At 43.6% G+C, this 16524-nt stretch overlaps 1 protein-coding gene across 7 annotated transcripts in view; it reads right to left on the reverse strand.

The window, feature by feature from the left end:
* TRIP12 (thyroid hormone receptor interactor 12) overlaps window positions 1–16251 on the reverse strand; it is a 42445-nt gene extending 26194 nt beyond the window's left edge. For 2 of the 7 annotated variants that reach the window (XM_053459801.1, XM_053459799.1), the window contains exons 1-6: window positions 15939–16251; window positions 8431–8577; window positions 6372–6503; window positions 4232–5025; window positions 1090–1195; window positions 739–872 (exon numbers count right to left, since the gene is read on the reverse strand). In XM_053459801.1, coding sequence (XP_053315776.1) covers window positions 739–872; window positions 1090–1195; window positions 4232–5025; window positions 6372–6503; window positions 8431–8528 — 1264 coding nt within the window. In that variant the 5' untranslated portion in view covers window positions 8529–8577; window positions 15939–16251. Of the gene's footprint in view, window positions 1–738; window positions 873–1089; window positions 1214–4231; window positions 5026–6371; window positions 6504–8430; window positions 8578–15938 lie in introns of all 7 variants that reach the window. The other 5 variants (XM_053459800.1, XM_053459797.1, XM_053459805.1 and 2 more) reach the window with 3 other exon arrangements.
* Window positions 16252–16524: the final 273 nt, after the last annotated feature.

Consider the following 16524-nt stretch of genomic DNA (forward strand, 5'->3'; position numbering starts at 1 on the left):
GACAAGGATCGAGCCCATAATGGGTCAAGTTTTCATTACTTAACATCTTTTTAAGCTTTGAGGAAGCAAGCGGTTTTGTCTGAAAGTAAAAATTAAATGTGACTGTTAAGTGCCCTTATATTGGCACTAATTACACACCCAGGTTAAGAATTACTTAGCTAGAATATAAAAAAATATATAAGTATTCCCTTATTAAAAAAACTGAACCTTTATTATAGCAAATAGGTTGGGTGGGACGTGAGAGTGATGGAGTATTTGAAAACAAAATGTGTTCAAAAGTGACAATGTGTAAAGAAAATGATTTTTCATGCAGTTAATGGAATACATTTTTAAAAAGATACTTCTTATAAAGTTGGATAATAGTATCAGTATATGCTTGTGTTTCTGTAATGGGTGGGCAGGGCTTTAAAGTCTGTAAAGGACTAAGTAACTACTCACTAGGGACCCTTGACATAATAGCCGAGTTAGTGGCAATCAAAGGGTTACTTTTAGCTACATGTCATCCTTCATAACTTAAAGGGGTTTAAACACTTAATATAAAAAGATTTTTGCATTTTCCACTAAAAAAAAAAAAAAAAAAAAAAAAAAAAAGTTACTATGTATCTTCATTGCTAAAAGCTGCGTGCCACTGCTGTGTATGCTGTAGTCCAGCTTCAACACCAACACAAAAGCAGCCTTTGATTCACCTACAAGGAGATCGACGGATCATGAAACTGCCTGACAGTATTCAGAATTTACCTGCTGCGCCCTGAGCAGTCTCATCCGTGCGAGCAGCAGAAGAATTTGCACCCTCTTGGTTATCGGGATCGGCCATTTTCTCTTGTCGGCGAGCTTCAGCTGCTGCTCGCTTGCCCAGGCCAGAGCCTCGCCGACTATGAACGGGGAAAAAAAAAATTTAAAATTAAAAAACAGAGAGCTTTAGTGCATGGCCACCATGGAAAGCTGTATTAAATAAATCTAAAATAAATAAATACAAAAAATATATAAATAAGACTAACTATTGGGATTGGAATGTTTTCGCACAGTATGACTATACAGACAAGACATATTAATAAATTCTTCAGCGCCCCAACAATACCGCGGCCGTACCTGGTACTAGCGCAGGAGCCCGTGGTCTTTTGGCGTGTGCTCCGCCGCAGGCTGGGGAGCTCAGCAGGTGGAGACTCGCTGCGCTTTTTCGTGGATTTCCTTAAATCTGGAACAAAATGGAAAACTGAGAATTAGTGTTAAAACCATTTCTATAAAGAAGAAACTAGAAAAACAAGGAAACTGTGTTCGGAATAAAAAGCAACGTTATGTACCATGTATGTATTCATCAGAAAACCCCCGTCAGATGCACGCAAAAAAAATAAATTCCAAGAGTGAAGAAGAAAACAAACTAGTGTATATTGTTTTTGAAGTTGAACGGTTTTTCTTAGTAATGACTAGATAAACATCTTGGAAACTCCAAGTACTAGAGAATATTATTGCAACACAGAAAGTTTCTTAATATGAAAAGCAAAACCCCGTACTACAGAACACTTCCTCATCACAGAAGTATATCGCGGCGCCTACCGGATACGACACCGATCAAACAAATGCAATCGCCCGGACACCTTCTACTTTCTCTCACGCGGCTCGCAATCAATCAGCACGGAAACGACAGGGATCGCGATTTTAAAAGCAAATCAATTTTTGGAACGGTGTTAGAAACGCGCACTAGGTAGAGGTCTACAGGTTGAGGAAGGCTTCGAGAAGTAGTAGATATATAGGTGAACGGTATATGTAAGCACATCAGACTTCATTGTAATTTATTCTTTTTGTCTCAGCTAAATTGACAAATGTTTTTTTGCTATACCTCAAAAACAAATGTAAACAATACATTATGGGATTTTTGGTTGTGATAATTTGTAATATTTAAACAAGGACTTTTTATATTTAAATCATAATTATGCGTTTAAAAAAAAAAATGAGGCTATTTTTCTGATTTTGAACAGGTCACCGTCTCTTTATATTGGCCCTGCATATATCTATACAAAGGTATAATATCCCCTCTAAGATTATGTTTTTTCTAGTGTATGTAGATGTAACTTTTTTGTCATAACTAAGATATTCCAAACCCCTTATTAATTTTTGTGGCCCTCCTTTCCTAGTTCTATAATGTCCTTTTTGAGGACCGGTGCCCAGAATCGCACCACATATTCAAGGGAAGGACTTACCATTGACTTATAAAGAGGCAGGATGATAGCCTCCTCCCGTGACTCAATACCCCATTTTATGTATGCCAATATCCTGATGGCCTTTGCTGCTGCTGACTGGCATTGTGCACTGGTGCGAAGTCTATCGTCAACAATTATTCCTAAATCCTTCTCCTTAGTATTTTTTCAGGGAGATAACATTTAAAGTATACAACGCAATGTTATTTTCCCCATAAAAATTTTTTACATTGGTCTGTATTAAACTTGCTTTGCCACTTGCCTTGCCTACAGAGAAAGATGTCACCAGCAAACACTGAGGAGACGTAGCTCGGTGCAATATGGAAGACGAGTAATAAATGAACCAAAAATAGGACTGTGATGGACCTCTGGAAGAACTCCACTTAAGACATTGTTCCAGTTTGAGAATTTTCAGTATACTGAGTATATATCATAAATTTCATTTCGTTACAGAAATCTCTGGGTACACAAAAGTTAATAACTGGAAAAATGAATTTAATGGAAGACAGAGGACAAAGACTCACCTGCCATTTGAGATAATTATACATGCACATATAAAGTACTATTTCTTGTGGAACTCTTTCAGCTACGGAATCCGCTTTACGTGGTCTCTCTCTTCGTGGAGTTGTTGCTGTTCCTTAATGCTTCCCCTTTCCAATAATACCACTTACAGGGATGAGATTTCACAAACGGATTTATAGCACAGGTGACATCCTATCACAGTCCCATGCCTGAATCCCCATTGTTTTCACAAGTGTTTGTAAATGCAGCATGCCTAGGTGCTTCATTTTATACACTTGTGGCAATGGATCTGATTGAAACACCATTAAGAGGTGTGTCCCAATACTTTTGTCCATATAGTGTATATTTCCATGGCATTAGAGATCTCAGATTCCCATTGTTCTCCAAGCTTCTGACATTCTTATAAGCTAGTGACACGAAGACAGAAGTAATGGCTAGGCAGAGCTTGCAAACAAAAGCCACCGAACTCCACTAGTCACTCATGTGTAAACCAATTTCTCCAAAAACAAATTATACTGTCAGTGAACAAAAACATAATGCAGGTTTTCTGCCCTACAGAATTCGGCTTAAATGAGGTACATCAATGTCTGATATCAGATTAGTACGAAACCGATAATAGCTGGCTCTTGTATTCTTCCTCTCATTTCTAAGTTAGATGTTATTTGATTTTTTATTTTGCGCCACTAGTACAAGAGGAAAAAACTAAACCTGTAATGGCCAATATTTGCCAATTTTAACATATTAATTTTAAATCTCCCCATATTGTAATAAAATGAAGGAATCTGGCTGGCGCACTAGAAATAAAACAAGTTAAAACGTTCTTCTAATTGGTCCCTTCAAAATTGCATTAAGTTAAAGAGCTTCAACATGAGTTCAAAGTAAAGTGTTCTGAGCGGCAGCTGCTAAGCCAAACACCCATTGTATGGAAGTGGTTGAGCCAACAGCCACTACAGAGTGTATTATTATTTATTGTTTTATATAGCGCCATCAAATTCCGTAGCGCTGTACAATTATACACAGATAGCGTATTTAAAACACACCATCTTTAAGTAGAAACAGTGATAGAATCCATTCCTATTTATATATATAAAAAAATTACACGCAATAAAATTCACTTGTAGTCTACAGAAATGGAGCAAAAAGGGACTGAACCATCACTTACATTTTGTTTCCTTTGTTTCTTCTCGATTCAAAACGCAGAGCATTATACTTGGGAGACAAGTACTCTTCACGATGGGTGCAGTTAGAATTAAATTTGCATCTCTGCTACACCAGGAGTTTACTCATTAATGGATAAACTGCACTGAATCAAAAATATGCCCTTACATGGTTATTTCACCAAAACATGCCTTCTAGTTTCCTCCCAACAGCCAGTCAACACAGATGTCCTAAATGTTTCATAGGCCACCAAGCCTGACATGAAGCGCGTTCCTGTCAGATACTTTATCTATATCCCAGGGTAGTCTTACTGAAAACCCATGAGCAGATAGAAAGCTTTGCATGACGTAACTTACTTGCTAGTTTAGCCTGTAATCCTGAGGGTCCAGGTTTCGACGTTTCAGCCTTGGAAGACCCAGGTAGGGAAAGTTTGGTTTTTGGGAGGCTAACTTTAGGGCTGAATCGAGCCGCCCAGTCAAATTTAGAAGAGCTGCTGGCTTTTGCCTGTTCCTTCTCCCGGCTGCTTCTACGTGGACTTGGGCTGGAAGCAGAACGGGAGCGTCTGGCTTTACTCTGGTCCTTTCCTTGTTTCACTCGGGCACCTGCAGGTAAAGCAGAAGAGACAGAGGCGACAGTGGAGGAAGAGGAAGAAGAAGTGGAGGCAGAAGAAGAAGAATCGGTAATGGTGCTACACCCAGCTTTGGCTGAGGTGGCCGATTTTGAAGCCAGCTTGCTAGGTTTAGGAGGCCTGTCTTCTGCACCAGTCGATATAACGGCCTCAGTGATTTTCACACCAGATGAGTTATCTGTCTTTTTCCTTTTGTGGAGCGGGGAAGTGCCGGGGACTCCACCCTTCCTGCCTTGGGCTTTGCTTGTAGATGGCAATGGTGTGAGTGGTGTTGGCTGCTCCTGGCCAACTGGTCTCTTCTTAGGTTTGTTATTTGGTCGCCTCGTCCCTGCAGAGGACTCGGCGTGCTGAAGTGCTTTGGGTTTCTTAACAGAGCTAGGGGAGTTAGTACGGCTATAATCAGGGCTGGCGCTGCGTTTCACACCACGTGAATTGTCTTTTTTAAGTCTCTGACTCTCTGAGATGCTGATCCCTTCAGAATCTTCTGGCTGTGGTATTAAAACAGAAGATGAGCTACAGCCCCTGAAAAAAAAAAAAAAGAAAATTGTGTAAGCTGTTGCTCAAGCAAAATACATTCTTAAAGCTGATCATGGTCCTTTTTAAGGAGTAGAACAGAAGTGCATTTAGGTTCTGATGGAACCGTTTGGAAGGGTGCTAGAACTCCACATAAAGCTCTATTGCTGTCATTTTGCTGCCTAGCTATTGCGCTCGAGACGTTTTAGGCAGGTAGGTGTCTAATGACTGATCCTGATGACTGTTAAACCAACATCGTTCCCCTGCAGAGAAAGAGTCAACCATTGCTTGCTGAACACATAATTTTACCTCCTCCCTGGGGTGCTTCTACATAGATGCAAAATATAATGTTAAAAGCCCTGAGAATCTCCTGACAAGCACCGCTGGATGAAACCAGGAAGCCGTATTTACTGTGACTGCCCCGTTCTCTGCATGATACCCCAGGATGGTTTTTTCCCCCCCTCGTGTCTCGGTCGATGTGATAATCCTTTATGACACGTGTCCCCATGTGGAAGCTGGGGACCTGATGGCATGTATGTTCTTAAAGCAATTACCTATAGAAAATTTAGAATTGCACCGTTCCATCTTATAAACCAACATGTGTAAACAATCATAGCATGAACAAAGATCTTCCGCTGTCTCGTTCTTCCATGTACACAGGAAACGCAATTCAAATTGTTTGAAAGGTTCAATATTCTTACTGCATTTAGCAATTTATGAAACATTTTTGAGAGCGAGGAAAGAAATGGTCTTAAAGCAGACAAAGGAGACTTTAAATCACTTTTGTTAAGTAATTTTAAGTTGAGTTATAGTTATATTTGCTGGAACCTCTGACTATTCAAAATACATAACTCACATTTTTTTTTTGTTTAAATCATGTGTACGGGCCTTTAAACCATTTCAACGGTGTGGGGGAGATCGGCATGGAAGCCTTTAATTAATGCATGTATACACAACAAAAAGGCAAAAACATGTCGCCAAGGTTTTATTTGTAGTTTAAGCTACAATCCGGCTGCAATATCCTTTCGGTTTCACAAAGTGTAAAGTGAGATACTCCCAAGTTATTGTTTTTTTGTGTTTTTTTTCTGCAGGTTACAAGTGTGAAAAGGTTAGGAAAGTGGGTTAGTAATAAACTAGAGAAGAACCAGCAGTTCTTTCATTTCCATAACAATTCCTTATAAATATATGTTACAAATTGCATGCATTGACTGTATTAAGCTTTAAGTGTCTAAAAACAAACATGCAATCGTGTTCTACTAAACCTCTCCGGTAACCGGGCGATGGCTTGGGACCGGCAATGCATTAATGCGGCTGATGGGTAGGGGAGAATGCAAAGAGTGGTTAGTAAAAGTTACCTTTTAGAGCTGTATGCCCTGGGCTGACCAGAAGCTGTGCTAGATTGCACTTTGGGGGTCTTAGAAAGAGATTTTCTGCTCTCGGGAAGGTTAGGGGTCTTATGTTCTGCCTGATCTAACTGAGACCTGTTGCTGAAAAACCAAGAAAGAACCGCATCAGGACATTCTAGAAAACAGACGCCTCTTCGCAAAATGCAAGCAGTCAAACATAAATACTTAGCGATTCTCACAACTATCCAAGGACAACCACTTGGGAAACACGACTATAGTAAACCACCTCAACGTGTTCAGCAACATTGTAAGCGTTATGAGGAAAGAACCCAAAGAAAATGGGGAGAAATACAGAATGTACTGTAATTAAAGGCTAAATTCTTGAAATGTATGCCTCTCCCAGACAAACCGGGTTTAGAGTGAAAGTATTCACACAAGCCAAGTGTGCTTATAAATGCATACAAGTATGAACTAAAACTTGAACTATTACCATCAACAATTCAAACATAATACATACGTAGGGTGTGTCAGTTAATCCACACAATTATGTTTCAGGTATATACTGCACAAAAAATATATATTATATAATATATGGACAAAAGTATTGGGACACCTGAGCATTACACCAACAGAGACTTTTACGACATCACATTCTAAATACATGGACATTATTATGTAGTTGGTCCCCCCTTTGTAGATATAGCGGCTTCCGCTCTTCTGGGGAGCCTTTCCACAAGATTTTGGAGGGTTTCTGTGGGAATTTTGCCCATTCATCCAGTAGAACATTTGTGAGGTCAGGCCCTGATGTTGGGCGAGAAGGCCTGGCTCACAGTCTATGTTCCAGCCCATCCCAAAAGTGTTCGATGCTGAAGCATTAAGATTTCCCTTCAATGGAAGGAGGCCAACCCCTGAAAAACAGCCCAAAACATTATTCCTCCTCCACCAAACTTTACAGCTGGCACAACACAGTCAGGCAGGTAACATCCTACTGACGTTCGCCAAACCCAGACTCACACGGTAAGGTAAACATGATCTGTCCCTCCACAGAACACGCTTCCCCTGCTCCGGGGTCCAGTGGTGTGCTTTACATCACTCGAGCCGACACTTGGCTTTGTACCGGTGATGTGAGGCTTGCGTGCGGCTGTCCGGCCATAGAAACCCCATTCCATGAAGCTCCCGCCGCACAGTCTTTGTGTCGATATTGATGTCAGTGGAAGTTTGAAATGATTCAGCTATGGAATCAGCAGAGCGTTGGCGACTTTTACACCATGCGCCTCAGCACTCAGGGACCCCGCGCTGTGACTTCACGCGTTCCGAGTTTCTGCTGTTCCTAAACGCTTCCACTTTCCTATAATACCCCTTACAGTTGACCGTGGAATATCTATCAAGGATGAAATTTCACGAACCGACTTATTGCAGTGTTGGCGTCACATCACATCACCACGCATGAATTCACCAAGCTCTTCAGAAGGACCCATTTTTTTCATATTTCTTTGGGGACTTGATGTTATACACTTGCGATAATGGATTAAAACTGAATAATTAAGGTTTGTCCCAATGGTTTTGTCCACATATAGAAACATTTTATATATTTGTGTAATTTATCTTTTGTAAATAAAATACGGTTTTCAAAATGAAGTGAACCTACCGGCCTCTATTTATAAATCTCATAACATCTTTGCACTGACATTAAATTCACTGGGATATCAGAGAACATACTATACATTAACATCTCTTTTCTCCAATTTTTGGGACTTACAAGACACAGGAATATGTATCCTGCGGCAGACAGCATTTAAATCTATCAAAGGAAATGCAGAAGATACCCATGAAGCAAAAATCCAACTACTTTGGACATTGGTTAATCCACAAGAGTCTGAAGGGCAATAAATCCAAATACTCCATTCTTCACTTTTACCGTACAATATTTTATTCTTCTATGTGAAGGGACTCAAATACAAAACATGACATACGTAGCATTTCCCAGCTGCTTCATTTTTAAATGAATCATGCACATGATGCGTGAGACTTTATGGTATGCCCCACAGTGAATGAATGAACTCCTCACCTTCCTCCTGCGGTGTCCTCTTGCGGCTGGGTCCCAGCAGTGTTCCTCTGTGAACGTCGCAGTGACCCCCCTGGATTGTTATTAAGCCGGCTGGACATTGGCACCTCTCTCCTGAAGGGACATACCCTTTCTAGATACTACCATTCACTGCAAGACATAAATAAGGAAGAATGAGGAGTGTCTCTCATAGTGATGTCCAAAGCTCCGCTCCATACACAGTTAACGCCATACAATGTAGAAATGGAAAAATAGCTCAGACATCCAATAACTGAGGCGTCTCAACACATTATTCAGTATACCGATGACTAGCACGTGGGTAATGAAATACGTTAGGAAAATACCAGATTAAACCAAACTGTCCAGGTTTAAAGAATTTTTTTTTTTTTGTTTATTCTATGCAATATTTCATTAAATGGAAAGAACGCTACAATATCAGCAGATAAGATCTCACACCAAGAAACATGAAAACATTCGAGTAGTCAAAAAAACAAATAGGGCTGTGTTAATCATTAAGATTAGGATGTACCAACTTGGCCAATAGTATATAATGGAAAAGAATGGATAACCAGACAATTCTGGCACGGAACATTTACGAATTATTCCACGTAATCATTGGGTTCCTATGCAAAGGACAGCCAGGTATTGGGAGCCAGTCGCGCCAAACAGCAGGTCTGTAACCGATCACTTGAACTATTACGCCAATCACCTTGAACACTGTTCACACGCACACCCTACCCGATAAAACGCGAGGGTTTGCCGCCAAGCAGCGTTTTGCTTGGCCCCACAGTAATTAAAACGAGTAAGACTTCTGGCCCTTACTGCCTCGAGCCGGGCATTATCGCACCGCAGCACCTCACACAGAGGAAACTCGCCAAGGTCGGCCCTCAAATTATAGAGTTAAGACTGCAACTCCCATGAAAGCTGGGACTTTAGGGGGTAATCACAGAATTTATGAGCTCCCCCCAAGCTGGATTATCAGTACAAATAACACACAGCATACCCTGCGGGCACACAGATAACTGGGAAGCAATGGACCCCTATGCACAATGGACCCCTATGCACAGAGTCCCTTCCCAGCTGTTGCTATTCATGTTAATAAAGCGACTGCCAGCCAGGAACCCCACAGCTACGCCGTGAAACAACCCATTACAGACAGCGATGATCAGCAAGCAGCCGGTAACCTCACCGCGAGTATTACGATGGAAACGGGGAAAGGGAGCAGTCCTTCTACGCAGGGCCCGGCGACGAGTCTATTACCAGGAAGTTTTTGCTCAGAGGAAAGGGGCTGAGCCTGCGATGCCGAGCGAGGAGAACCACACCGTTTTACTTTCACAACCTGACTCACGTCACACGGAGCTCCCTGCCACAAAGCGATGTCGCTTCTCCTACCAGCCGGCACACGCTGCGCGAGCAACAGCACCGAGAACGGGTCCGAGCAAACGATCTGCGGCCGCTTCTCCAGCACATATTACAAGAAAACACACACATTGTGTGTGTGTGTGTATAATATATATATATTGTGCTGTGGAATATACTATATACAAAACAATATAACTGTGTGTGTTTGTATGTGTGTATATATATATATATATATATATATATAAAACAACGTTTTTTCTATTAATAAATAAATAAATGGGCAAAATAAAAATGCATAAAAGCTTTTCAATGCAAGAAAGAAACGTGTAATTACACAAAGCCGCATTTCACCCGGTGGGAATGAGGTTGTGGCTTTAGGTCTATACATAGCGCCGACAGCGGCTGAAGGCATTCCGGGAGTTTGCAGTTTTAGCCGAGAATCTTCTGTTCTGGATTATATGAAGCCCCTCGGAAACATCAATGACCACCATTTAGCAGTTTTTCTGAGATGAGTTAAAAAGATAATTTATCACGTTAGGACTATTCATTAGTGCGCCACCATTGAGGAAATATCGGCAGCGTTTGAGATTCTGGAGCACATTTTACTTTTCCATTCCTAATGTCTGATACACAGATGGAAAACTGTGGGGAATTATTGCGTTAGAAACAGCATTATAGGGGAAATAAATGAGCAATAAAACATTTAGAAATTAAGAGACAGAAAATATTTAAGAAATGTTTTTTTTGCCCTCAAGGATTAAGAAAACACCTGTCCTTGACTTAAAGCGTAGTACCGTATACATGAATTACCGTATTTGCTCGATTAGAAGACTACTCCCCAAAATTTTAATATTAATTGAAGAAAAAGAAAAAGCCTGAATATAAGACTACCCTATGGGAAAAAAGTTTTTTTTTTATATTTAATAAAAACTATGATTGAGAAAGATGCATTTTTTGTTTTAATTTGCTTCTCTGTCCCCAGATATGCCTTATGTGGCACTCTTAGCCAACCCCCCCCCCCGGCTTACCGATGCCGGTAGAGGTCTGTGCGATGTGCGCAGACAACCTCCGCTGCTGCTGGCTGGTACTTCCACGACCGAACACCAGAAGGTCATGTCATGCCGATGCTCTGTCACAGAAGCCCCGGCAGAGGTGCCGGCAGCAGCGGAGGTTGTCTGTGCGCATCTCGCAAACGTTCACCGGTTGCCAGAGAGGAGGATCCAGGTCTCCTGCAGCACTGCTGGGGATCCTCCATCTCTGGCACCCGGTGAATGTTTGCGAGATGCGCACAGACAACCTCCGCTGTTGCCGACACTTCAGCCGGGGCTTCTATGAATGAGCACTGGAAGGTCACATGATGCCGTCACTCAGCCATAGAAGCCCCAGAGAAAGTGCCGGCAGCAGCGGATCGCTGCACATCGCACAGATGTTCACCGGCTGCCAGAGAGGAGGATCCAGATCCCCTGCAGAGCTGTGGGGGATCTGGATCTGTGTCTTATAATCGGACCTCAAATAGAGGTCTAACTACAAGACTCAAATATAAGACTAGGGGTATTTTTCTGAGCAAATACAGTATATATGACAAAGTGAATACACTTAAACAGTATAACATAACTAGAGCACACAGACTACCTCAAATCGATGTTTACAGGCTTACAATCCAGAGGCTTTAGAGGGGTTACCAGCTAAAATGGGGGGGGGGTTATCAGAAGAATGTTAGTACGTAACGAAATATATATTCTACTTGCAAATGTTCTCAGTTTCCTGCAAAGCCTGTGTGACATGGGAACAAAATGTATGCAAAGAGCTGAACTGGCCCCAGAATATCCCCTAGAACCCCTCTATACGCCCCTCCCCCCGCTGAAAGTGTTCCAATTTGTTTCAATGGGGCAACTTTCCTGGCACTGGTGCCAAACACTGGCCACTATACCAACTAAAGCTTGTGTATTCCGTGGCAACACCTCCTATTACTGCGGCTAAATCCGGCTGAGTTGGTACACCAACGATACATATTACTACATGTATTTACACACAACGCACGTTCGTTTTTCTACGTTAATGGAATAATTCCCGGTAACAATTAACCCCTTCCTCGCCGTGTGCCATTTTTACATTTTGACCACTTGCTCCAAAACTTCTTGCTTATTTATTTATATTTATTTTTATATTTTTATTTATTTCAATTGAACTTCCACTGTCTTTCCTGACAAAAAAGCGACACCGACCAATCAATCGCGTAAAACGGGGGATTCAGACCGCTATGGAAGCAAAGTGGTTAACACAAAGTAACCCGACCCAGCAAATTAAAACATCCAATACATCAATCTAGATGTGCACTAAGGTCACGCGTGGAGCATAAAATATTCAATGCAGATCTCACAGTTATAAATAGAACAGCGAGCCACAAACACTTCATGCGTTTGTTGGGTTACAGAGACAAGCGAACGCGAGACAAAAAAAATCTTACATAAGTATCCACTTTTACAATTAAAAGACACGAGGGATCTTCCTGGCCGGCAGAGCTACATTTCTGTTCAGCCTCCCCAACCCCGTATTTAAAACAGACCAATTCCCAAGGAACCTGTTCTCTAGAAACTCCATCGCGTGTCATCCTGACTTCTGGCTCCACTAGTTCAGGCGCAAAGGGGATCTCGTCAGACCACCTGAAGACCTCAAGCGAGATGACCCCCACCCCCCCCGTCACCCGCTTCCACTTCAGTCTCTGCCAATGCTTTGGAGCCCGGCTCGGTCTGACGGCAGCCAGCTCTCGCCTTTAAAGAAGAATTCCTCACCAACAGAAACAATGTAACCGTGTCACACAAAGCAATATCAGATAGTAGCTTAGAGATAATGTCTGAGATTAATAGACTCCTCACGGACCCTGTGAGGGTCGCTAGAAACCCTTTAAAAAAAAAAAAAAAAAAAAAAAGGCAGCGTTAGAAAATAAGCCCGCCGTGGATTGAGAAGAGCGAAGCACCAGCCTAACAATTCATGCACAACAATGAGCGTCCTTGGAGATCGTAATCAGGGCTCCGGGTTCGTGATCACGTTACTGCGAGAGAAAATTAGTAGATTACACCTTTAACCCCCCCCCTTAATCTCACCAAAAAAAAAATAAACTCAGACACGAGGGATATTACTGCACTTCTGGACATTATTTTTTACGTTTGTTTATACATCCTATGGAACAATTCCAAAGCAATGTTACTGCAAGTGAGAGAAAATGTAGGTTTTCTTTTTTTTTTTTAACCCTATCCACCATTTCCATTGCGTCTGAGTGTCAGGAAGCGATGCTCTATCCCTGCCGGCAGAGAAGTATTTACCCGCAGGACTCTCTTAGGTCTGCCATCTATGGCACAACAAAAAGGTGCTGAAGGCACATTTATTATAGTATATGGATGCTGCAGAACAGCCTCCCAGCAGAAGGGGTAGAGACTAACACAGTAAGGGAATTTAAACGCGCATGGGACAGACATAGCACTCCTGAATCTAAGACAAGACCGAGGACTGATTAAGGTCTGAGTCTTTACATCAGGAGAAACGGGCCGAATGTATGTTTCTAGGTTTCCTGCGTGTGGGTAACCTAAATGTTAAAGCTGAAGAAAAAACTAAGGAGTGCTAAAATGATTACAGAAAGATGGAAGCGAGCCCTGTGTCTTCATACAGAAGAATATTCCTGGGAGTCACCGGGATTTACCCGTCTGTATAGAAATGCTTTGCGGCTGAGTCATTGAGAGTCATTCAGCAAACAGCAGCGTGACGACATGGAAGGATCTACGCGTCTGTGTGACGACACACGGCCAAGCACCGGAGCTTTCCCAACGATCGCAGCACGACACGCAATTCATCATCACTCTATGAGGTTTGAATAAAGATATGTTTTCCAACCCACTAATTCTACATCAACCCAGGCTGCTCTCGGCCAGTCAACATCCAATCTAACCGTTCAGGGCGAGCGTATCGCGGTGCCATCACACTTCCTATTAACATGTTACTGTCCTGACAGCCCCGCTGGAGAAGAATCCAGATTAAAGTCCTCGGGTGCGTTCTTCACAACCAAAAAAAGCACTTAGCTGAGGTGCAAGCTGCAGCACCAGAGCTGCCCTCGGTGTGTGATTGGCAGGGAGCAGCATTCGGAGGAACGCATCTCCTGCACGGGGTGGGGGGGGCTGCGAGTAACCCCCTCCATGCATCTCACAGATTGACAACACGAAAGTGCTGAGGGGCAGCTAGCCTATGAATTAAAGCGCAGACGGTGCCCGGGGTGAGAGCAGATGCTCCATGCCGGCACTCTGTGTCTGCCAAGCTCGGTGTCACGTGAGTGCCCCCCCCCCGTCTCTATACGGGAGCCGCTTTCCCGTTGTGTGTAACCGAGTGTGCGTGTGATATACCAGACACCCCGTGTCAATAACACCCTCTCCAGTCTGCACTCTAGCTGAGAAAAGGTCGTCTGTCCATCTGCCCCCATCCGTCTCCACAGCCGGCTGCTTTCATCGGGCAGGCGCGGAACTCCAGGCCCCGGTGTAAGTGCGACACTGCAGGCCTCCCTCCTCCTCCTGCCTGGCAAGGACAGCCCTAACCGGGGAAAACATGCCAGGGGCCAGATCCTTTACTACATCGGCGATCTACAGCCCGAGTGACACGCAGTATGTGAAGCCATAGTCCTAAACACGAGCTAACGAGTACCGCCTCGCATACCCCAGGGGTATCGCAACACGCAAGGGCAATACCCCCAAAAGCCCCACGGATAATAAAGCCACAGCGTTCCCTGCCCCATGAACTCCATCATCAGAGCCTAACAGTCAAAGCGCCCGGTGACCCCGGACGCGTCTCCTCTCCCGGATACATGCCTCACATATGTCAGAACCATGCTAACCCCCAGACGTCATCACACGCTCACCTACAGCCACCGCAATGCCACTCACAGCCCACCATAACCGGCGTCACACCTAAAAGCGCAACGCCACGGTATAGGTACGCTCCAACCACCCCACACATCCTGCGATATTACACTAGAAGGGCTTCATCATGGGGAGGAACATATGAGGTAAAACATCTCCAACAACCATATAACGTCACTAGGCCAAATCCCACAGCAAGAACAATAACAGGAAGCTGGATGTGACAACACAAAGAAGGCCCTGCTCTAAAGCCATCTTAAGGCTATATTTATTAGCTATTTATAGGCTTACTTCACCCCTCAAAAAACAGACAGCAATCCGGGTAACAAAAGGTTAAGGGGGCAACTGAAAATGGCTGACCAAATGGCAAAGACAGGAGGCTGACCTTTTTTTTTTTTTTTTCATAACAGGTCAATGGGTACAAAATAACCCCGCATTGGAGACACAGGGTCACTAATAGGGGGGGTAAAATAAAGAGACCCTCTATAAAGTTACCCCTATAGAGGTAACCCTATATACGCAGGGGTCATTAACGAGACTGATTCAGGGGCCCGGGTAACAAAGCTGCATATACGAGCTATAGGCCCCAACATTATATACTGAATACCCACTGATGCCACGGCTACCCTCTAAACGACACCACAGACAATACAGTTACATTGAGGCCTGGAAGGAAGGCATCTGCTACTTCTCTGCAGCACTAGATTGCGCGACGAATCCCTTCAGTATACACCGGGCCATAGGACAGAACCCACCCCATAACATGTAATCCCTCAGTAAATCTAAATCCCGCGCATGCCATCAAAACTAACACGTATCTCAACCGACAGCCGTACACCGGAGTCTGCGTGGAGAGTTAGATTAGGACTGCAGGCTTCCTGGAAGCAGGGCCAACATTTCTCCCCCAAACAATCCTAACATATCATATTAGATACGCTACATAATACTGTGTACGTTTCACGGCCATACCGGTAGAGCAGCCTTATACAAGGGCCCCGGCTGTATATGATCTAGGGCTCCACTTGCCCACTAACGACTCATTAAGTTTATAATAGGCCCAGACCCATGGGCATACCTAGAATGAGTTGGCTGTGTATTATGCCCCATTTTAGCCCGGAGCGCAATCCCACACACTTACAGCCATTAAAACCTATATAAATACACCATGTTCTTAACAATACCCCCAGAGTCCTGGTTATTGCCCCCAGGGCTGCCCAGGAGATAAATAACAGTACGAAGCCCCAATACCTCTGTCTCCGCCACGCTCCCCCCAGTGTCTCCGCTTCTCTCCGGCACCTTCTCGCCGATCAGCTGAGGCCGCGCGGCCCAGATCCCTCCGCGCACTATTTTACAAGTGAGAAATTCTCCGCCAAAGCGGCGGAACTACTTCATAGGCCCTTACAGTCCTGTCAAGCTACGTATCCATCCGTGAACTACTTTACAAAAGGGTCCCAGATCCCACGAGTGGGACTGTTGTAACCCTTCAACTACTTTGTGAAGGAAAAAAACCGCCCCTTCTCTCGCTCCGTGATTGACGACAAACGCTTTTGCGACTGCTCGAAAAATGCAGGGTCACCTGCCGTAAACCGCAGGAAATCGTTAATTTCGTTGGATTCTTTTACAAAGGTGCTTCAGACAGTTACGTTCCAACACAGCAACCCTCCACAGGCTGAGCTCTGACAGTTCCTGCCCGGTTGCCCGGCGGTGGGATGTTTTTACACGGGTGTCGCTATGTAGACGCTCTTAGCGCAGGGTCTGCTGCTTATTGTTCGGAATGTATGTGGAGCGCAGGGATCCTTAGGTCGATTCTCCGCCTCTTCGCGGAGCGATCTCT

Source organism: Spea bombifrons, chromosome 3 (assembly GCF_027358695.1).
Source record: "Spea bombifrons isolate aSpeBom1 chromosome 3, aSpeBom1.2.pri, whole genome shotgun sequence".
In the NCBI taxonomy this organism is placed as follows: domain Eukaryota; kingdom Metazoa; phylum Chordata; class Amphibia; order Anura; family Pelobatidae; genus Spea; species Spea bombifrons.